Below are 24459 nucleotides of genomic sequence, written 5' to 3'. Positions count from 1 at the left end.
GACGGCCATCAAAAGGCTAACAAAATTTAGCAAGCACGAACGAACGTTAATTGTAGTCAGTAAACAAATTTCAGACCCAAACAATACAATTACGTCTAATTACCCATACATTTAGTTTTTAATTCATTTTTTCTGGTCACGTCTATTTTGGTTGTCGTTTAATTTCCCGTTTAAGGCCCCCTTTCTTTTGTTTAATAAGCAATTCACGACACATATCTTTGAGACTGTTGCAATGTTAAAAGAAAGTCCAATAGTTTGCAATTTCTGTATGTTTCAATGAGTTCAACGTTTTAAGTACTTATTACAAATTTTGAAGCTAAGTACGTCTTATAATAGATAAGTCCATTCAAATGTAAAATTTCGCGGTTAACTATACACCTGTTGAAGCTTGACGGTTGTTTCCTGTATTAAACGCAATTTTTTTGAAGCTTTCTGTTTTTTTTCAACTAAGTTTCAGTTGCTTAACACTATAATGGGGTGCTATCGGGGTACACTCCGGGATTTTCAATCTTGGCTTCAAATATAACTGCTCAAATGATTTTAGTTTCCGAGATATGTCCTTGTTAAAATTTTTTCATTTTTTTCATAAAACGTTGACTTACAACAACTAAAAACACTTGATATTATCAACCCTAAAGTGGAATGGTGTCAAGCTACATCCAGGATTGCAAATTTGGCAAGAAAAACGTTTTTTTATAATTTGATAAAAAAATTTGATAAAAAACTGGTAAAAATTGAAGTTTTCGACCTTAATGATTTTTTTTCAGAGTTCACCTAGCAGTTGCAAATTCGTTCGCTACCAGATGTAACTTAGCAAAATTTCTAATTATCTAAAATGGCTTTTTCGATTAATTTGTCGCTTTTTTTGAGTATTTTTAGATCTGAAAAATAAAATAATCTGAAATAATTTCAGATTACACTCAGGGGTTTCAAGAGTGGCCTCGAAATATTACCGCTCGAATCTTATCGGTTTCCGAGATATGGCGTTTTTAATATTTTTTTTCAATTTTTTCTCAAATTAATAAAAGTTGAAATTCTCAACCCTAGAGTGGGGTGCTGTCAGTGTTCACCTTGGGTTTTTGGAGGCTTTGTTAGCGTTAAAAAACCTAACGGATAATACATAGTAAAACTGGATATATGAAATTTTTGGTAAAAAAAAGGCTAAAAAGAGACTTTGTAAATCGTTGTTTTAGTGAAATAGAAACCCCGATGGATATGCACAGTTTAAATAATTTCAGGTTGAGGCAAACTTCATTTTTTGTATACTTTAGGAAACTTTTTCGCGTTCAACGCTGTTTCAAGCCCCATAGTTGCAAGTCAAATGCGATTTTTTGAATTTGATGTTTAAAACTTTTAAACGTATAATATCGGTTGCAGCACTCAATCATTGATTCTTGACCCCAAAAAGCAAAAAGTCTTGTTTCGCTGTTTAATTTTTCAATGAAAGGGTTTTATCTGATATATTGCTTGAGTTTATTATGATTTCAATTTGCTGATCTCGCTGGGAATATACACATGAAAAACTTGCAGTTTCTGTGCATATAAATTGCCGAAGAATAGATTTTTTTTCTGTATTTTGAGCAAGGCAAAACAGTTCAATTGTTTTAGTTTTTATGGTATGGTTTTAATTTTTACTAATTGACATGTTCCTTCAATTCCTATATATTTCATATGGGTTTCGCAGTTCAAACTGTCAATGAAAAGGATTTATCTGATATATCGCTTGACTTTATTATGCTTCCAATTTGTTGATCTCGCTGGGATTATACACATTAGAAAAAACTTACAGTTTCGCTGCATATAAAATGCCGAAGAAAAAAATTCATTATTTTTTGGTTTTTTCTGTCTTTTGAGCAAGGCAAAAAAATTCGATTGTTTTAACCTTTATGATATGGTTTTCATTTTACTAAATGGCATGTTCCTTGAATTCTTATTTATTTCAAATGGGTAATCAAATTTGTTTCTACTCTTTTAAAATCAACAATGGATTTTTTTTTAAAAAAAATACTTTTTAGAAGGAAAACAGTTGTTTTTCCTGTTTTTGGTTAGTTTTTTTTTAATTTTGTCGTTCTCGAATCTTTCGATTTCTTAAAAATTTTGAACCAAATTTGTAAAAGTTTATTTTGATTTTTTTGAAAAGCCAGCCAGCCCAATTTGTTGTTGGTCGCAATTTTGGTTGATAATTAAGTTGAGTTTACTTAACGTTTTTGTTTACTTTTGTGACATTTTTTGCTCTGTTTTTATTTTTTGGCTCATTTTTCAACAACCTATGTGCGGGGGTTAAAAAAATTTAAGCATGTCAAAATTAAGTACCAAAACTATTATACAGATATGTTATAAAACGTTTTGATTATGAAATTGTGGTTACATATACCAAACAGTCCCATACAAAAAAGCCCGAAAAGCAAAAAAAAGTTCTAAGAAAAAATCAAAAACCATTCGAAGTGTCTGACCTTGGTCTTTCAGCGCCTACAGAAACGATTTACTCTTTAAAAAATCAAACATGAGCGTTATTAAAGATCACACAACCAAAGATCCAACTCAAAAAGTCAGATCAAAATCAAAAGTCTCATGTTAAAAAGGTTAAAGCGTTAGATCAAAAGTTCGAATCCCCGACGGCACAAACATTTTTCCAATTTTCCAAAAAAAAAAGATTAGATTTGGGTAATTATGATAACGGGTATATCTAGAGTACAACAAAGACCTCAATCTTAGAGAGTTGTGCTAGTGGCAGAAGAAAATCAACACTTCGATTGTGTCCATTATTTTGACGGTTTAAAATCGACTGTAGGTCAACCTTAAAAAATCGAGGAAATTAGTTCAAGTTGGAAAACTTTTTATTGCATGGCAAAGTCGAATAATTTTGAAAATTGAAATTAAAACAAAACTTCTGATTATAACTTAGTATCATTTTTAGATCCTTCCAAAAACCCATTGATATCGTTGGGTTGATATGACCTAATCATAGTGAACAAGTTTTTGTCGGGTTTTTGTTAGTTAACTTTTTTGGGTCTGGCTACTTTTTGTCCTGCGCATATTTTTTCTAAGAGCTTTTCCGCATTCTTTAGTTCGTCCTTGAGCTAACTTGCCAATATACGTGTTCTCGAAAAAAAATAAAAATGGGCCGATTTTCTTCAGATGCCATATCTTGAAGAAGCTCGAACGCAGCCAGGACGTCCTCCACGGGAAAAAATGCTGTTGCGATGCGAGAAACTTTCGCATAAGCTCTCAAAAATTAAAGTCAAGGTTGTAATTGTAAGTATTGCCTGATGTTTAACCACATCGCGAGACGTTTTGACTCATATAGAAAAAAACGAATTTGAGCGACCTGATGCGTAGCTATTATTGAGTTTCGCACAACTACTTCAAAATCAATTGTAATGCGTTTTGGGGACTCAACTCTTAGAACACTGAGGAAGTGGCAATAAATTGATTCCTTTTTATCGAGTAGCAGAGTGTATAGAAAAAAATTAAAGCATCCTTCAACTGAAGTATGTATTGTATAAAATTGATAGAATACAATAGGAGCAGTCAAAAACGTTCCTTCGCAAAATGGCAAAACCAATCGTCTGATAAAGATAGTCGGTTTAACCCAGGCAACATGACGAACACAAAAACTCATTTTTTATCCTAGGGACTGAATTGTGCAAAGGAGCTGCTCTCCATCGTGAGTTTTCTGCAGGGCCAGTGGTAAGTCAAATCCAGTCAGCGAAGTTGGTTCTGCCAACTTTAGGTCTTTCTCGCGTCGAACTTGATCTTCTGAATTTACATTTTTCGATGCCAGCCGGATCATGGAAGTAACAGTTATCTCTAACGATCTCAACGGAGTCCTCTTTTGTACGCACTCCTCCATTGCAACTAGTTTGTGTGCAGTGCCAGGAAAAGGAGTTGTTTCACGGTATTCGGTGTTTAATATAAACATACCCTTCAAAAATCAGCATAATTTCCATCGGTATAAGTGATTTCGTTTCTATTGAACGTTGCCAATTGTTCACAAATCAAACAATTTGAACAACTTGTTTCTTTTTGCATGGCTTAAGAAATGAGTTCATTTTTTAATTAAGTTAGCTTTTTATTTCGCGTATTTTTGCTTTTACTGAGTGGTCGCTGCTGTTATCTAGGTTGTTCTATTTTCTCTGTTATACTACTTTTTGCCATCCGGATTAGCTGGAATCAAAATGTACTTTTTTGACAACGAGAGAAGTTTTTAAATTAGTTTCTGGAATAAATATCACTTCCATCAATGGGACTGTTTTGTATGGGACTGTTTTTTTGTACTTTGCTACAATTTTCATGTACAGGACTTTTTTGTATTGGACTATTTTGTACAGACTAGAAGATTTTTTTCGTCCTAGATAATCTCGTTTTTTACATGGTGCGAAGGAAAGGCAACAAAAAAAGTAAACTCATGTTTAGTCTTTCAGTTTTCATAACGAAAATAGAAGTCTGCAACGCTTAAACATTGTGTCACTTTTTTTTTTGCATTCTTTTTACTAATTATTTTGCATCAGTGTAATGAATGTGCATCAGTGTAATGCTTATTGAAAATGTTTTCAATGAGCAAGGTTTCAATTGGGTTATGATTTGAGCTCATAACAACTATTGCGTATTTAAAAATTATGTATTGAGAATGTAATGTGCAAATATTTTTTTCCGAATTTTCTATAGGCATTTTTGCTTCAGTCCGTATGCAGTTCAGACAGATTTAAACTGCTAGTCGTACCATCTTCAGAGATTTACTGATAAATTACATCCAGTTACAGGTTTTGAGTGACTTTAATTTTTGTCAATGAAGCTATCAATTTCATTCCTTTCAATCAGCATTTTAGCTTAGCCCAAAATCGAAAAAAGAAAAAAAGTAAAGATACTTTTAGCCTCTAATGTCGTATACAGCCCTGAAAAACTGATCCTTGGCTCTACAACCATAGCATCTTCCCAAAAAGCAAAAAAAAAAAACAAAAAAAAAACTTTGCAGTTCAAACTTTAAATGAAAAAGTATTATCTGAATTATCACTCGATTTTATCAGGTATACATTGTTTCGATTTCGCGTGAAATATTTACAACAAAATGTATTTATTTATTTATTTTTTTATATTTAAAATAAATCAAAGTACATTATAACTTTTGAAAAAAGCGGTCTTAACTGCATTAAAAAAACGGTGCATATACAAAACATTCCCATACAAAACAGTCCGATACAAAACAGTCCTGTTTGATGTCGCCGGTGTTGAGTCGTAAACTTCGTCTACTTCCCTCTGTTTGGTCACTGTTTTGTTGTATATGTGGTTTGATTAAAGGACAATTCGCGTTCTCCCGATTTGTTAACACAATTGTAACTTGTGAATTGCAAAGTTTTTTTGTGCATCTTCATGATGTTAACCCATTCTTTTCATTAAATCGAATTTCTTTAATTTTTCATATTCAAAGATCAAGATTCGCGCTGACTTGTAGTGAATTGCAACATTGTTCGAATGAGTAAAAACATATTTAGAAACCAAAATGATAATTTATCAATTAAGGCAATCAAGGTTTTGGACTCAATTTTTGGTGTTAATTTTTTCCCCAAATCTTTCCCCAAGAATTGTTTTGAATTAAGTTTAAAATTAACGGATATGTAGTGGGGAGATTACGGGTCAGTTTAGGGGTAATTAAAGGATTAGCTGACGAGTTAGTTGCGAGTTTTTGCGAGTTATCGTAATTCCTGTTTTGTACGAGTTGCCTTTTTTGCGAGATGTCGTTTTACACTTTACTTCAAGGCAAACCATCAGATGATTTAAAAAATATTTTTCTTCAGTCCTAAGAATCGAAACTTTAAGCCGCATCAAAACCGTAACCTAGTAGCATCACTGCTGCAAAAATACCAAGTTCAAATCTTAAAATAAATTCTCATTAGCGCTCTATCAAATTAACTCAGCGTGAGATTAAATGCTAACTGCGAACTTATTGTTCGCCGACACCACTTTCCAATTTCAGCAGCTTCTTTGGGGGCCAAAAGGGTGCTGATGAGGATTCATTTGATTCAATTTGTCTTTTTTCCTTTTTCGTCCCATCTCTTTTGCCCACTGGGAGTTGTGTAGGGAACAATGCTAATGAGGGTGAGGATATTGTTAGAGCTAAGAGGTAAAATAATGGCGTGTCAACCTATCGATTGGCGACTAAGTCGAACAAACTGAGCTGCTTTCAACTCAAAGCTTCATTTAGCAATACTTCCATAATTGAAACAAATAGGATTCTCTAATTAACTGTTAAGGAGCAATTTACACGAGATATGATACGAATTTTATTTTTTCATTTGCTGTTTAAAAGTTGATAAGCTTTAGAAACCGTGCAAAGTTCGTGATGTTTTTGCTTATCTCAAATCTATATACAACCACGCCAAGCATGTACAATTCATCATAATGATCCTGGGCTGAACGTCACAAAACCTTTACTTAAATGACTTCAAATTGTTGAATGCTGGGTTCTCTCTAATGTGAATTTAAGAGATTGAATTAAAAAGTTGGACGGAGATTGTCTTTTGATTACCTACATTACATGACTTCGATGCGTATGTCTAAAAATGGTATCGAATCAATTTAAGATAGAAAATTGAATTCGGATTGATGCCGTATTTTGATTTTTTCATTGACGTCACTTAATTTTCAAGTGGAAGTTTAAAATCGTTCAAAAAATTCAGTTTTTTTGGTAAATTCAGTCAATTAATTTTCCCCATTTGCAATTAACTTTAAATTGGCCGAAAATTTCCTCCCGATGAAACCGATAGACCTAAAAAAACCATGTAACCCAAAAATTATCACGAACTTGAAAAGAGGCATTCATTAAAAAACAAATTGGATCAAGTTAACATACTCAATCCCCCCCCCCCCTCAGATACACTAAATTGAAGATCTTCCTTCCCAGTATTTAATTCGCATTAACTTTGCTAAGTGCTGCATGTAAAATGCTCGATTCTGATGGGCTGAAAATTCCCAACTTAGAACCAAGTTAACATCCTTCCCCCAAACAGCTTGGGGGGATGTTAATTTGGTCCAATAAATTCAATTTGAACTTGAAATGAGTCATCAATCAAACGTCTATAATAACCTGCATGGCTATCATTCGAATTAGCCCGAATTGTTTGTAGAAATTATCAAGATTTTTTTTGTATTTGACGTAGCTGGTAAGCTAATTCAAGGTTGAAGCTTTTTATAGAGAGCGAGAGCCATTTTGAACTATAGCTGTCTGAATCTGAACTAATTTATTATGATATAAGGAAACAAGTTCTATCCTATCTTTTGACTTATCCATTTATCAACTTTTTGTTCCTCCAAAGTTGTTTTTGGCGCAGCTTTCAAATGTTACTTAAACTCAATTCATTCATTTTATGTTTTCACTTTCGGGAACAAAAAGGAATATAAAAGAGAGAAAAAATGAATTGCAATTCCCAATTATTCAAATTTTGTTCTGCTCAGCCTCGCAATTCTTTTTTGCTTCCTTTTATTTTTTTCTAGTTTTCCAATGGTGTTACCTTAATCCCAAATTCCCCCAATTTCGCTTGATCCCTCCAAGAACGGATAAAGCCCTTTGAAATACGAGGTTATCGCCGTTTTTTCTTTGGCCTCGGGCAGTTACGTCTCTTTTCAAAATTGATTTGCATTTCGAATTAATCTGCTTTCATGTCTACAAATTGAAATTAGGACCCTGCCTCGGGCACAGCGAAACAACTTTAATTCTATTTGATTCTCTTCTCTAATCATCAACCAATTGAAGTGCTGCTCACCGCAAATTTGATCTCAGTTTTGTATGTTTTTGTTGAGCCAAATTCAGAGCCTATCTAGGGATGATTGTTCTTCTTGCCAGGAGCCTTTTTCTGACATCTTTTGTTGAACGCCAAAGACCAAAAATGCTAATCATACAATTTCATAAACTAAGTCTATGAAAAAAACTAATCAGACTAATTTCAAACATTTTGCTAAAATGGTGTCATCGAATTTTCAAAGAATTTTCTTGTTACGGCATAAAAGTCGGTGTATCGTACTCAACAAAAAAGAGAAACTTTTTGTCAAAAAAAATGATAAACATGTAGTTTCCATATATGGAAATTGTATGACTAGCATTTTTTGATGGCGACAACAAAAATTTGTCTGTTTTTTCTTCAACGCAAATCGAATTTAGTACTCAAACAAACATTTTCCAAAAAAAAAAAAATTTCATTCAAAAATTTAAGTTTTTATGTGCATAACATAGTCCTGGATACACAAAATTGGAATTTATATTCCGTTTCTCTGTATAAATTTTTTTCAAAAACGCTACAAACTCGTATTTTTTTTGTATGGCATGTTTATGTATGCCTTGATCAATGTCTTAGAAATTCAAATTTAGAAAAAATCATCTTCGAAAACCTTAACCAAAATTAAAAATTTGATGTTTTTGATTTTTTTGATATCATTTGTGTAAGAAAACTTTATGTACATTTCAGGTCATTTCCAATGCGTTGTAAATGCAAAACGATCAAAGCTTTGGTGACTCAAGTTTTGAGTAAACCAGGTTTTTGTCATTTGTGTTCAGTCACGAGGGTCTTTTTACTTATTCCACCCAAAAATCAATATTTCAACATCTTGAACTGAAACTATTTTCTTCAATTCGATTGGCTTGAATTAGCCAATCAAAATTCAGTACCATCTCAAAATGTTTTGTTCACAATTTTAAGTCAAATTATAAATAAGCTGAATTGGCCTAAAATGACTCAAGATTATTTCAAATACGCGCCAGATTACCCAGATTAGAGAAAGAATACAGAAAACAGCGCCAGGGAAAAAATGACTACCATCGTATCTGCTCAAAATTTGGCCTGGTTTGAAGTCGGCTTAAGATTAAAGTGATCGCATTTGTATTCAGAAAATCAACCAGTGCTATCAGTGTTTTTCTTAGCATTTAGACTTTGAAAATCACAAATCACAAAATAAGAAGTTTGGGCGGAATGAGTAAAAAGAACCGGTAACAAACAGGGGCGGATCTAGGATTTTCATGAGGGAGATTTTCAAAAAAAAATCCGAAAATTTTGTAGACCTTTTTTTTAGGTCGACCAAATTGATTTTCCGAGCTCTTCCAAATCAATAAAAAGACCCTGTTTTGGTCAAAATTTTGAAAAAAAAACAAGCCAAAAGTACTCGTTTTTAGGCCCTTTTTGGAAAACTTTGACCAAAAAAATTGCGATTTTTTGGCGCGCGCTTCCCTCTCAAAATTAGTACATATTGGCGCCCAAGGCGCCTTTAGAAAAATTTTAGGGTCCGTCACCAAATATGAATTTCTCAAAATAGTACAAAGGGGGGACCCTTTGGGTCGGAAGGGGGTCGAATCCCTGAAGAGAGGCGTCCGCCCCCGCCCCCCCCCCCCCCCCTAAATCAGCTCCTGGTCACAAACAAATTCAAAACATTTTGAAAAATTAAATTTAAAAAAATAAAATTTTTTTTTTTTGGTTTATGTGAAAATGCTAGTCATACAATTTCCATATATGAAAAATAACTAACCATAGATCTTTCATGCAATTTTGTGTTTTTTATGAAAGTGCAGGAAAAGTGAATGACTGGCATTTTTCCATAAATGAAAATTGTATGATTAGCAATTTTGGTCAACCCGGGACAAATGAAAAACTGAAATAAAACGATTCAGAAGAGTGGGCAAGTTGCACAAAGTTCTGTGACTACATTTGTTCAATCTTTTGTCATTTTTGGACAAGAAAAAGGAGTTTTTGACTCAAAATAATCTTGTATATAACTTCCTTGACTTATAAAAAAATGTCGTCATCCTGCTTAAAACTTCGCTGATTAGCATCAAAAAACAAGTAAAGTTTTTTCTTTACACTAAAATTTTGATTTTTGCTTTCCGTATTGCATAGCTGTCGATTGCTTTCTAACCGCTCGTTTTTGCGTGACATTCGTTCGATTCAATCATGTTGCTCGTAAACTATTCATGACTGTAATGTCTTGAGATTTTTTCTCTAATAGGGGCGTTTCAATCGGTCTCACGACCTTGTTAATGGCAATCTGTAGTTATTAATTTTTTATCACATGAGCGTTTAAAACTATAGAATTATTTTTTGAAGCTTCATTTCACTCCTTTATCGAAAAAACGACAGAACAAATAAAAAAATTAGAAAAAGATTTTTTTTTTTTGAAAATTGCACAGAAAACTGATTATTTAGACAAGAAAAAAATTGAAAATTATATATTTAGGATCCTTTTATGCGCAAAGAGGATTTCGTGTAATTTATCATATACTTATGTTTTTTAAAAAACATCATTAGAATTGATTTTTATCCATTTTGTCATTGCTGTCTTTCCTATTTACTATTTACTCGTTCGAATAATGTTAGGACTGCCTGCTTATGTGCGGTACAAAGTGAGGGTGAAATATAATGGGAATGAGACTTTTTGAACAGCCTTTTCTTCCGATATAAATCTTTAAAAAAGTGTCATTGTTGCAACCGCCGGGTGAAAGAGTCAGATTCGCCCCCGCGTCAGATGTAAAATGTCAGATGAAAGTTCTGTATTAAAACTAATTTGTCATATGATAACCTTACTGTCTGATATTGTGACATTTCCGAGAGGGGTCTTCTCAGAGGAGACAAACTTTGCCTGTTCTTCCCACTGAATGACACTACTTTGAATGACTCTTTTCTCAATAAGGTCTTAAAATTTCCGCTAAATCCGCAGCTAGTGTAGGAAAAATAGAGTTTTGAACATGGTCTATTCCAGGCTATTTGCATTGTATTAACAGCCAATGTGTCCCTTAGCGGTTATAAAACAGGAAAAGGTAAAATTTGCGCCATAAAGCTAGTCATATTTCAGGTAAGTGTCTCCTCACAAAAGCACCCTTTTTCATTTCCTGTTCCTGAAACGTAATTGGTTTTAAACAAAAAATGAGCTCAAATTTAAATACCTCATTGTAAACCAGGAAACTGTCACATTTTATCAAGTTCACTTAACCTTTTCAATTCTGCCACAAGAGCGCCTTTGCTTCTTGGGGTAAATTGAAATTCGCTGAAGGTAATCCCCGGTTAGTGTCTTGAGATCCCTATTGACGGGGTGATACAGCCAGTGATCCAAATTTATTCACAAGAATGTCAGTTTGTTTATGAACGGATTTTCAGGGACTTAACGAATGCCTTCAAGTATCTGTGAGTATATATGAAGTCAAATTCGAGTTTATTCCAAAAGGATTGTTTCAAGTTATACAAATTAACGTCAAATTCCCCTCGTAATGTTTTAAACCCCAAATAATTCGTTTGTCTTCGTTGGTATCATTTTTGGGCACTTCTTTCAAATTTTGTGTATCGAATCAAAAAAATTTAGCAATGCGGAAAATGCGAGCTCATTAGGTGTTTTTAGCTTGTTTCAGGCATTTATTTTTCGCAAATCAAGCCTCTGAATTTAGAAATTCTTTTGAATTAATTCTTTTCGATTAAACTTCACAGAGCCGGGTTGCCTTGTAATCTTTTGAATCCTGAAAGCCTCTGATTCGAACAAGGGAGTTAGAGTGCCTTTCAAGCGATCAATCCTGTTTCTTCTTCTTTCTTATCAATTCTCTTTTAAAACATTTCAACCATCTTGTCCCGATGAACTTTGTTTTTAGATTGTAACTGCAAAAAAGTATATAAACTTAAAAGCAGAATTGCCACAGCAATTCCTGTATCGTAAAAAAGTCGGAGATTAATTTATATAATATTTTCAGAAGTGCAGCAAAATAATTTGAAATATATGATTGTATCTTAAAAAAGTATCCCAAACTTCTGAAAATGAATTTGAAAATGATTTCTATTTGCGGTAACAAAGTTATTTCATAAAAACTCCATTCTATTTTTAATTCATTGATTTTGATTGACTTCACTTTCGATTTTGTTTTACATATTGTTATATAAAATCGGTCATCCAGAAGAACGCAAGGACTTTTTTTTAGCATCTTGAGCTTCTTTACAGCTTGATGGTTTGGGTTAGCTGTTATTTCTATTTTGATTGATTCAGTCGAAGCAAATCAATTATATTGATTACCTTAATGTCTTCAAATTTGATGCGCCTTTCAAATTTTGCCTCAGTTCGAATCCAAAGCCATCGCATTATTCTGCACGATCTGAAAATTTATCACCGCTAGCTACTTTATTAAAAGGTAATCGCGCGCGGCGAAAAAATCGATTATCTTTTTTTCTGTTTGCCAAAAATAGAACAATTTTGCAGGTAAAGTGCAATTGAGCTCAACTGTTTTGGTAGTTGAAAAGACCGCATTAAATTTTGATCAACTAATTCCCAGTGAATTGGAACTGCGACCAGACATTACAACTAGTTCCAGATATCCATCAATAATCATCGCTGAGATTTGACTGAACTCAGAGAGCAGATATACTTCTGAATTCATCAAATACAATTTTTTGTCTTCATTGAACTGTAAATTAAAAGCTGCCTGAAATATCTTTTTAACTTTGGATTCTTATAATGTTCACTGGATGCTCTAGATAATGATCTGATTTGTCTAAAAACCATATTACACTTTTGTCGTTTTTGATTTCCATTTCAATCGAATTCAAGTTTTCATTATCTTCGCTTGTTTGGTTAAAAAAAAATAAAGTCCGGCCAAAAAACTGTCTCAACCGGACGTCAATTTCATTAACTTTGCTTTTATTCTGACGACAACTAGATAAATTTGATTTGGAAAAGTCCCCGGCCGATTTTTCCGATTGCTGGATTCAGTTGCCTCCTATAAATTATATCTTGTCTGTTGTGTTGGTCATAGTCAGAGCTGTATTTCATACATGTTGGCATCTTGTGTTTGGCCTTGATGTCGCCCTCAGAGGCAGTGCAATATCCCGTCCGCTTCTGCTGCTGACATTTTTACGACCGATCAGGGCTGAGAGGACATAGAGAAGAAAGGAAGGAAGGAAGCAGAAGAACAAGAATAAGAAGAGCCTCACTTCACCGCCTCTCTGTTCAGCTGCAAATGAACTTGCCAAGTCATCTCAGAACTAAAGGTCAGTATGAAAGATTCTTAACAATCCTCATAATTAATTCAATAGGCATAGCATTCCTTTATTACTTGATTCAAAACAAAGGCGGGTATCTAGATATTTAACGTTCAACGGGATGTGAAAATCTAAAATCTCTCTGCAAGAATTTGAGGGATTTAACAAAATTGAAATGATTGATTAGATAATATAGCTAGCTTTGCTTTAATTCAAAAATGCATATAACAAACATAACAATACAGTGCTGATTTAAATTATCCGGACAAAACGAACAAAACTTGAATTTTCAAACGCGTTTTTCTCAAATTGGGTTAAGATTAGACAAAAAGTAAACAGAACAAAAGTTGCTTAGAAATTCATCAGAATTAATATGGTGCAGTTTTTTCTCCGAAGTTCTCAACAAACATTTTAACCCAAAAATGGGTCATTTTGGTTTTTTTCAATTAATCAAGAATTACGTTGAAACTACTTTGTTAATTGATAAGAATATTAAATCATTAGAAGCCTCTTACGCAGCCCAACAAAGTTTAAGAAGGGATAAATCTCCAAAAACCAGTATAAGAGAAAAAGCTTTCACTTAATAATCAATAAATGTAATTTTTACTATATAAAACCCAGAACCTTTGCTTAAAAACAAACTTTACACAATTTGCGCAAATTTTTGGAGAATTAACCCTTCTTAAACTTTGTTGAGCTGCGTAAGAGGCTTCCAATGATATAATATTCTTATCAATTAACAAAGTAGTTTTAGCGTAATTCTTGATTAATTGAAAAAAGCCAAAATGACCCATTTTTGGGGTAAAATTTTGGTTGAGAATTTCGGAGAAAAAACTGCACCATATTAATTCTGATGAAATTCTAAGCAATTTTTGTTCTGTTCACTTTTTGTCTTATCTTAACCCAATTTGAGAAAAACGCGTTTGAAAATTCAAGTTTTGTTCGTTTGTCCGGATAATTTAAATCAGCACTGTAGTATTTAAAAGAGAATGAGCCAGTTGCAAGTATAAAAGCAGAACTTCTACCAGCGTTATCTTTGCAAAAAAGCGGAAAAACATCAACTAAAAACGGAAATGTCAGTGCTGTATGCTCTTCAGATTCAGATGTTTTGAGCTTTTTTGTTGATTGAAAGAGTTGTTGAAACTATACGTCTATCTTTTAAATGCATTTTTTGTGAAAACTACCCGATTAATGTTTGTACGCCATATCAAGGCGTTGTCAAGAATAACTAACTGCTATCATTAATGTTTTGAAACCAGTTTTAAAAAATCAAAATTCTTAGCTTCTAAAATTTTTTGAGCTAAAATCTGTCGAATTTTAGCAGAAAAGCGAGAAAAATAGTTTCTCTTAGTTTCGAGCTTTCTAACTTTCACTATAAAACTTTTCTATAATCAATGAAAGCTCTGGCTCTCTTGTTACGGATCTTGGTATTTTGACAATTTGATTTTATACGGTGTTCGAATCTTTTTGATACACTTGGTAATGTAAAAACTAAAAATAATAGGTACAAGGTGTAAAAACAATTTTTAAAATAGTGGATTGATTTGAACGTCAAAAATATGACCTTGTAATAATTTCCTCTCTCTCCTCTCCCTATCTCTCTCCTCCCCCCCTGTTCTTCCCCTCTCTCTCCTCCCCCTCTGTTCTCCCCCTCTCTCTCCTCCCCCTCTGTTCTACCCCTCTCTCCTCCCCTCCCCTCCCCACCTCTCTCTTTCTCTATCTCTCTTCTCTCTCTCTCTCTCTCTCTCTCTCTCTCTCTCTCTGTCTCGATAGAAGCAGTTGAAATAAGGTTTGCAATATATGGGAAATTTCTAAAAATTACCTCTAATTTTTGTTACCTGCTTTCTTGAATTTATTTAGTTTTCATTTTAGACTTCTCACGTTTTTTCAAACGTTTGAACTATTTCTCTTAATTTTTTAAGAATGATTGAGAAAAAAACTGAACCCCTGAACAATTTTTTTGCACAAAAGTGGTGAGTGATACGCATTTATAACTCTGTGTAAGACTTTTGTCTCTTAATAAGTGGGAGCCAAAAGCAAGACACTACAGGAACATCAACGTAACTTGCGAGTATCTGCTCAAAATATTTAATAAAAAGAACTGAGGCGCTCGAAAACAGATCTTTTTATTCAATAGTGATAATTTTTATTGTTCCGCAATTGCTCTTTTTCATGGATTACCAGACTCAAAATATATCACTAAACATATCCGGGTTGACCAAAAATGCTTGTCCTACAATTTTCAAGTATGAAAAAATGCTTATCATACAATTTTGCACAATTCCATAGATACGGAAAATGTTAAGAAAACTCTAAGGTAAGCATTTTTTTGTACATGGAAATTGTAGGACAAGCATTTTTTCATAAACCAAAAGACTAATTTTCGAAAATTTTATTTCTGTAAATTTAAGGGATGTGTTCGTGATCGAACACAAGTGACTAAAACCATGGTTTACTCAAAACTAGAGTCACCGAAGTGTTGATTGTCTGGCATTTACAATGCATTGGAAACGACTTGAATTGAGTAAGAGTTCTCTTCACAAATCATATATGAAAGTATCAAACTTTTAAATTTTGGTAAAAATTTTCAAAGATGAATTTTTTTAAAATTAAAATTTTCAAATTATCAGACATTGATCAATGCATATATAAACATGCCATACAAAAGAAATAGGAGTTTGTAGCCGGTTTGAAAAAAGTTATCCGGAGAAACGGAAAAAAATTCAATTTTTGTGTATCCAGGACTACGTTATGCATGCATTTTGGAAATTGTATGACAACCATTTTTTTCTATAAAAAAAGAAACACATTTTTTTTCATCACCAGACTATTATTTGGCTCAAATAGCCGCAGAAACTAGTTTGAATGTTTTTTCAATGATTTTTTGAAATTGTATGTAAATTGTATGATTAGCATTTTTCCATACTTTGATGTATAAAATTGTATGATAAACATTTTCGGTGTATGAAATTGTAAGATAAGCATTTTGGTTTATGGAGGTCAACCCGGGTAGGTTCGCATAAGTTATTTAGTATTTAACACAAAAAAACTGAAAAAAAGTTTGGGATTTTTTGAATATTTTATCAATTTTTGACAGGTTGAAAACTTGAAACAGCAAAAAGATATTGTTTATTATGATTAAGATTATCATTAGTATAATGAATGTGATTATTTTTATGATTATTATTATTATTATTATGATTATGATTATGATTATTATGATTATTATTGTTCCGACTTTCGATACGAAAGTGACGGAATATTTGTGCTCGGGGTGGGTTTTTTTTTCTTCAGACAAATTTCGACTTTTTAACTAGCCATTTTTGACGGAATTTTTTTACATCATTCGAAAGGTATTGTTCTCTTGAGCTCAAATTTGGAAAGATATTTTACCTGTGATCATTTTTCGTAAAGTTACGGGGGTTTAAAGATTGCCATTTTGGCCAATTTGGGACAATTAACGCGCGATATATTTCGCGCTTTTAATGCGTAAGCGGAGATTTAATCCGTTTTAGAAATCTTTCCAAATGGTTGAACGAAGCTTATTTGCCACAATTGATTTGTTACAAGGAACGAAATCTATCTTTTTATACTTTATATGGCATGCGGGGGGATGATTTTCATAAAAATTTCAAATTTTAGAAAAAAAAAGTCAATTCATTTTATTTTATTTAATTTTTTTATGTTATTACTGCTGCTCCATAAACTTTAAGAGGCAGTCGGAACATTCAAGGCTTCGCCCTGATACGAGCAGTCTTGTTTCGATTAAAATTATTATGATTATTTTATATTATTATTATGATTATGATTTTGATTATAATGATAATTATTATTATGATTATTATTATGATTATTATTATGGTTATTTTTGTCATGATTTTGATTATTATGTTTATGATGATTTTAATGACCATGATTATGACTATTATTATGATGACTATTGAGTTAATTTGCGTGTTTCAGGCAGCAGCATAGGCTGGACTCCAGAGGTGACGCGGGTGATCTTCGTGGACCCGACTGAGGTGATAGTGCAGTGGAGCACTCTGGCTGGTCTGGACATCTCCGAGTTCATTCTAGTGGTGATGTTGCACCAGTCACAGGACACAACTGAGGAGCCACTGATTGTCACACCTGGACAAAAGAGCCAAGCGAAGCTGAAGGTGATTACACTCTTATCCACAAGCGGATTTAGGGTGCGGGGGTGGACGCCCCCTTCCCCTCAGGGATTCGAACCCCTGCCAACCCAAAGTGTATCCCCTTTGCATTAATTTGAGATAGCAATTTCCGGCTGACTGATCCATAAATTTTCTAAAGGCGCCTTGGGCGCCAATATATGCTAACTTTGAGGGGGAGCGCGCGCCGAAAAAACGCGATTTTTTGGTCAAATGCTTAAAAAACGCCTTTTTTGACCGACTTTTTCCTAATAAAAATTTTCTGCGGCGCAGAAAATTTTGTCAAAATAGAGTCTTTTTAGTGATTTGGAAGAGCTCAGACACCAATTTAGTCAACCAAAAAAAAGTTCGACAAAATTTTAGAAAATCTGCCCTCCCCCCCTCGAGAAAATCCTAGATCCGCCCCTGCTCTTATCGTATTCACAATTATAGAGAAATAGAAGAATTTTCATTTCTAATCGATGCGTTCACGATTCCAGTTTTTGGTTCAAATTTTGATTAAAATTATATCAGGTTAATTGTTCAAATTTTGGTTAAAATGAAATCATATTTTTTTTGATAATTTGGTTAAAAATTCAAGTTTTTTTTGTTGTTGAAAACTTGACTGAATATCATTTATGTTGTTTTTTTAACTTTGGCTAAAATTCAATTAGCAATCAAAGTTTTTTTGAGATTAAAAAAGTTAATACATCAGGTAAAAGTGACAGGTTAATTAATATATTTGATAATATTTATGAAATTGAGTTATGGCCTTTTCTTTCATTTGCAGGACCTAGTACCCGACTCTCATTACTCTGTGAGGATAGCTGCCAAGACAGTGGTCTACGGGACTACCAAGTTCTCACAGGCATATCACTTCATGACATCCGACGAATGAAGAGGAATATTCACAGAAGCACTCTGTGATTCAACACAAAAACAGCCCAAAACCGATATTTTATTTTATTCTGATCCATAGTTTAGCTTTAGCAAGGTTAAATAAAAAAATTCGTACTTCACGTTTTTTTTGCGATCAAATTTTTCAAACAATCGCTCTGAAGCAGATTTTTAAGGAGCCAACTCTTGTGCACCTTATATGTTACTGTTGTAGTGTTTTTACTGAGTGGTGGTATTAATAAAAAATTAATACAGTAGTTAAAAATTATTTCCTACTGTGCCATTCAGCAAGTCATTTTAGTCCAGACCATTTATCTACGATTGAAAGGGCAAAACCCGATATGTTCAGCTCATGGCCGGTCAACCGCTGCAGAACCCAATTATAAAGACGAATACGGATGATGATATGCCTGAGGGAGTAGTAACTTTCAGAGCATCCGTTGTTATCACAATTCACTGGCGCGTTTTTGAATGACGGGTTAATTTTAATTTATATTGTTGCTTCTTTTTAAAGCAGGGTTGTTCTTTACAACCTTCTTAGTTTTTTAACAGTAGTTATAAAATATTCACCTGTTCTTAAAAACGGTATAAAAACTAATTAATTCGAAAAGTATGTTTAAAAATGCAATTTGCAGGCAACTCAGCCACAGACAATTCAGCCAATTTTAAATACAGACAGCGCAAACAAAACAAACTGAGACAATTCAGCCAAAAGTGATTCAACAAACTAGATTAAAGAGACTAGATAGAAGAAAAATCAAAACTTTTTCCAATTTTATTAGAGTCAGAGGGCAAATAACAAGTTTCCGAGTTCAAAATAATTTTGCTCGACATGAAGCTATAGAATATATGTACATTAAAGTTTCAAAAATTTAAATAAGTCTGTATGTGGACTCGATTTTAATAACTTTGCTCGAGTTGCTCAATGGCACTCGAGTTTTCTATTGGCGAGTGAATATTTGGGCTTCGATTTTCTGATAATATCGCCATCACCAGCCATCCTCGTCTCTCCGTTAGTTTCGGCTTTTTTTTCCTTGAAATGTGTGATGAGCTTGGGGAAGGATGGGTGCTTTGTCGACACGAATCTACTGATGCTGCCATTCCATGCCTCCAATGGATTAATCGTACAAGGTTCTGCGCTGAGCACCCAATTGAAAATGTTCCAATCGGCAATGTCAAACTTTGGTTTGACGCGTCTGTTTCCTCGAAAGGCTTAGAAATAGGCGTCTTTAAAGTTTTCCATTAGACTCTGAAACGCCTCTGAAGGACCTTTTTTCTGAGCTCTTCAAATGCGATTGCTAGATCGTCAACGCGAACGATCGCCACGCAAATCAATTTTTGAAATTTAAGCGAAACTCATCAACGCCTATGTATTTGCTTGTAAAAACAGTTTTTTGTACCTTGTGCCAAACTGCCTGGCCCAGGTAAAAGAAACAGACTCGATTTATTTCTGGATCAGGCTGCATTTTTTTAATGGCGTTGCGAACAGCGGCTTCAAAATCAACGATAATTTTAGTTCCTAGTTTCTTTAAGCAGTTAAAAAGTGTAATCATACGTGTTTTGAATCTTGCACGGCAGCAGAGCATCCACCATGAGTATAAATGGGTTTTCGATGACACCATGTAAGGAATAAACGTGGTAGAAGACATCTGGCGCCATTGAAAACGATCCATCGCGATGACAGATTTTGGACTGAGAGAGCAATTCTAGCGGCGCAGGTATTGTTGCAAATGTAAAAATTTAATTGTTCCAACTACCACAATCAAAATATAAGAATGTATCACGGCTGTGTGTGATTATGAGAGGTTCAGTCCTTGTTTTGGTATTGTTTCTAAGCCTTGCTGCCTGATTTGTTTTGTTCTTTTGGGAGATGTTAAATAAATCGCTTTTAACGGCGTTGCATAAAGAAGCAAGTCAATTTTGGCAATAAAGATAGTATGTTACCAGTGTTCACCAGTGTTTACCAGTGTTTGTGGCTTCTTCTCGAGCTTGGTTAGCAAGCTTCTTAACTTCAATTTTAAACAACTCGGTGAAAAAGCGTGCTCGGTGTTTAAGGTAATTTTTTGTTGTTTGTTCACGCTATGCAGTTTCCGAATGTACTTTTTCATTGAGTTTGGCCATTCTTTACGTTGGTATAGGTGAATGAGTCTGTATAGTTGGTATAGGTAAAAAAGTCGGAGATTAATTTATATAACATTTTCAGAAGTGCAGCAAAATAATTTGAAGTAAATGATTGTATTTTAAAAAAATATCCCAAACTTCTGAAAATGAATTTGAAAATGATTTCTATTTGCGGTAACAAAGTTAATTCATAAAAACTCCATTCTATTTTTAATTCATTGATTTTGATTCACTTCACTTTCGATTTTGGTTTTCATATTGTTATATAAAATCGGTCATCCAGAAGAACGGGAGGACTTTTTTTAGCATCTTGAGCTTCTTTGCAGCTTGATGGTTTGGTTTAGCTGTTATTTCTAATTTGGTTGATTCTGTCGAAACAAATCAATTATATTGATTACCTTAATGTCCTCAAATTTGATGCGCCGTTCAAATTTTGCCTCAGTTCGAATCCAAAGCCATCGCCATATCAAGGCGTTGTCAAGAATAACTAACTGCTATCATTAATGTTTTGAAACCAGTTTTAAAAAAATCAAAACTCTTGGCTTCTAAAATTTTTTGAGCTAAAATCTGTCGAATTTTAGCAGAAGAAAAGCGAGAAAATCAGTTTCTCTTAGTTTCAAATTTTCTAACTTTCACTATAAAAATTTTCTGTAATCAATGAAAGTTCTGGCTCTCTTATTACGGATCTTGGTATTTGGACAAATTGGTTTTATACGGTGTTCGAATCTTCATGATACACTTGATAAAGTAAAAACTAAAAATAATAGGTACGAGGTGTAAAAACAATTTCAAAATTAGTGGATTGGTTTGAACGTCAAAAATATGACCTTGTAATAACTTCCTCCCTCTCATCTCCCTATCTCTCTCCTCCCCCTCTGTTCTCCCCCTCTCTCTCCTCCCCCTCTGTTCTCCCCCTCTCTCTCCTCCCCCTCTGTTCTCCCACTCTCTCTCTCCTCCCCTCGGTTCTCCCCCTCTCTCCTCCCCTCCCCTTCACACCTCTCTCTTTCTCTATCTCTCTTCTCTCTCTCTCTCTCTCTCTCTCTCTCTCTCTGTCTCGATAGAAGCAGTTGAAATAAGGTTTGCAATATATGGGAAATTTCTAAAAATTTTCTCTAATTTTTGTTAACTGCTCTCTTGAAACTATTTAGTTTTCATCTGAGGCTTCTCACGTTTTTTCAAACGTTTGAACTATTTCTCTTAATTTTTTGAGAATGATTGAGAAAAAAATTGAACCCCCGAACCAATTTTTTTTGCACAAAAGTGGTGAGTGATACGCATTCATAACTCTGTGTAAGATTTTTGTCTCTTAATAAGTGGGAGCCAAAAGCAAGACACTACAGGAACATCAACGTAACTTGCGAGTATCTGCTCAAAATATTTAATAAAAAGAACTGAGGCGCTCGAAAACAGATCTTTTTATTCAATAGTGATAATTTTTATTGTTCCGCAATTGCTCTTTTTCATGGATTACCAGACTCAAAATATATCACTAAACATATCCGGGTTGACCAAAAATGCTTGTCCTACAATTTTCAAGTATGAAAAAATGCTTACCATACAATTTTGCACAATTCCATAGATACGGAAAATGTTAAGAAAACTCTAAGGTAAGCATTTTTCTGTACATGGAAATTGTAGGACAAGCATTTTTTCATAAACCAAAAGAGTAATTTTCGAAAGTTTTATTTCTGTAAATTTAAGGGATGTGTTCGTGATCGAACACAAGTGACTAAAACCATGGTTTACTCAAAACTAGAGTCACCAAAGTGTTGATTGTCTGGCATTTACAATGCATTGGAAACGACTTGAATTGAGTAAGAGTTCTCTTCACAAATCATATATGAAAGTATCAAACTTTTAAATTTTGGTAAAAATTTTCAAAGATGAATTTTTTTAAAATTAAAATTTTCAAATTATCAGACATTGATCAATGCATATATAAACATGCCATACAAAAGAAATAGGAGTTTGTAGCCGGTTTGAAAAAAGTTATCCGGAGAAACGGAAAAAAAATTCAATTTTTGTGTATCCAGGACTACGTTATGCATGCATTTTGGAAATTGTATGATAACCATTTTTTTCTATAAAAAAAGAAACACATTTTTTTTCATCACCAGACTATTTTTTGGCTCAAATAGCCGCAGAAACTAGTTTGAATGTTTTTTCAATGATTTTTTGAAATTGTATGTAAATTGTATGATTAGCATTTTTCCATACTTTGATGTATAAAATTGTATGATAAACATTTTCGGTGTATGAAATTGTAAGATAAACATTTTGGTTTATGGAGTTCCACCCGGGTAGGTTCGCATAAGTTATTTAGTATTTAACACAAAAAAACTGAAAAAAAATTGGGGCTTTTTTGAATATTTTATCAATTTTTGACAGGTTGAAAACTTAAAACAGCAAAAAGATATTGGTTATTATGATTATGATTATCATTAGTATAATGAATGTGAATATTATTATGATTATTATTATTATGATTATGATTATGATTATGATTATTATGATTATTATTGTTCCGACTTTCGATACGAAAGTGACGGAATATTTGTGCTCGGGGTGGGTTTTTTTTTCTTCAGACAAATTTCGACTTTTTAACTAGCCATTTTTACATCATTCGAAAGGTATTGTTGTCCTGAGCTCAAATTTGGAAAGATATTTTACCTGTGATCATTTTTCGTAAAGTTACGGGGGCTTAAAGATTGCCATTTTGGCCAATTTGTGACAATTAACGCGCGATATATTTCGCGCTATTAATGCGTAAGCGGAGATTTAATCCGTTTTAGAAATCTTTCCAAATTGGTTGAACGAAGCTTATTTGCCACAATTGATTTGTTACAAGGAACGAAATCTATCTTTTTATACTTTATATGGCATGTGGGGGGATGATTTTCATAAAAAATTTCAAATTTTAGAAAAAAAAAGTCATTTCATTTTATTTCATTTAATTTTTTTATGTTATTACTGCTGCTCCATAAACTTTAAGAGGCAGTCGGAACATTCAAGGCTTCGCCCTGATACGAGCAGTCTTGTTTCGATTAAAATTATTATGATTATTTTATATTATTATTATGATTATGATTTTGATTATAATGATAATTATTATTATGATTATTATTATGATTATTATTATGGTTATTTTTGTCATGATTTTGATTATTATGTTTATGATGATTTTAATGACCATGATTATGACTATTATTATGATGAATATTGAGTTAATTTGCGTGTTTCAGGCAGCAGCATAGGCTGGACTCCAGAGGTGACGCGGGTGATCTTCGTGGACCCGACTGAGGTGATAGTGCAGTGGAGCACTCTGGCTGGTCTGGACATCTCCGAGTTCATTCTAGTGGTGATGTTGCACCAGTCACAGGACACAACTGAGGAGCCACTGATTGTCACACCTGGACAAAAGAGCCAAGCGAAGCTGAAGGTGATTACACTCTTATCCACAAGCGGATTTAGGGTGCGGGGGTGGACGCCCCCTTCCCCTCAGGGATTCGAACCCCTGCCAACCCAAAGTGTATCCCCTTTGCATTAATTTGAGATAGCAATTTCCGGCTGACTGATCCATAAATTTTCTAAAGGCGCCTTGGGCGCCAATATATGCTAACTTTGAGGGGGAGCGCGCGCCGAAAAAACGCGATTTTTTGGTCAAATGCTTAAAAAACGCCTTTTTTGACCGACTTTTTCCTAATAAAAATTTTCTGCGGCGCAGAAAATTTTGTCAAAATAGAGTCTTTTTAGTGATTTGGAAGAGCTCAGACACCAATTTAGTCAACCAAAAAAAAGTTCGACAAAATTTTAGAAAATCTGCCCTCCCCCCCTCGAGAAAATCCTAGATCCGCCCCTGCTCTTATCGTATTCACAATTATAGAGAAATAGAAGAATTTTCATTTCTAATCGATGCGTTCACGATTCCAGTTTTTGGTTCAAATTTTGATTAAAATTATATCAGGTTAATTGTTCAAATTTTGGTTAAAATGAAATCATATTTTTTTTGATAATTTGGTTAAAAATTCAAGTTTTTTTTGTTGTTGAAAACTTGACTGAATATCATTTATGTTGTTTTTTTAACTTTGGCTAAAATTCAATTAGCAATCAAAGTTTTTTTGAGATTAAAAAAGTTAATACATCAGGTAAAAGTGACAGGTTAATTAATATATTTGATAATATTTATGAAATTGAGTTATGGCCTTTTCTTTCATTTGCAGGACCTAGTACCCGACTCTCATTACTCTGTGAGGATAGCTGCCAAGACAGTGGTCTACGGGACTACCAAGTTCTCACAG

General features: G+C 33.6%; 2 protein-coding genes across 4 annotated transcripts in view; both read left to right on the top strand.

Annotated features, from left to right (window-relative positions):
• LOC134847010 (zinc finger protein ubi-d4-like) overlaps positions 1-24459 on the top strand; it is a 601556-nt gene that overhangs the window by 129880 nt on the left and 447217 nt on the right. The gene's annotated exons all lie outside the window — the stretch shown is intronic.
• Positions 9579-18162, top strand: LOC134846455 (uncharacterized). 3 transcript variants are annotated; one of them, XM_063863817.1, is made up of 4 exons: positions 9579-10830; positions 12767-13001; positions 16956-17152; positions 17934-18162. In XM_063863817.1, the coding sequence occupies exons 2-4, from the start codon at positions 12971-12973 to the stop codon at positions 18039-18041; spliced, it is 336 nt and encodes a 111-aa protein (XP_063719887.1). In that variant the 5' UTR covers positions 9579-10830; positions 12767-12970; the 3' UTR covers positions 18042-18162. The 3 variants fall into 3 exon arrangements, with proteins under 3 accessions (XP_063719887.1, XP_063719885.1, XP_063719886.1); XM_063863815.1 differs by having other exon boundaries at positions 11371-13001; XM_063863816.1 differs by having other exon boundaries at positions 9579-11159; positions 11457-13001.

This window comes from Symsagittifera roscoffensis, chromosome 5, assembly GCF_963678635.1.
Source record: "Symsagittifera roscoffensis chromosome 5, txSymRosc1.1, whole genome shotgun sequence".
NCBI classification, from domain to species: domain Eukaryota; kingdom Metazoa; phylum Xenacoelomorpha; order Acoela; family Convolutidae; genus Symsagittifera; species Symsagittifera roscoffensis.
The sequence above is the reverse complement of the archived record's forward strand: the minus strand, read 5'-3'. Positions and strand labels throughout refer to the sequence as shown.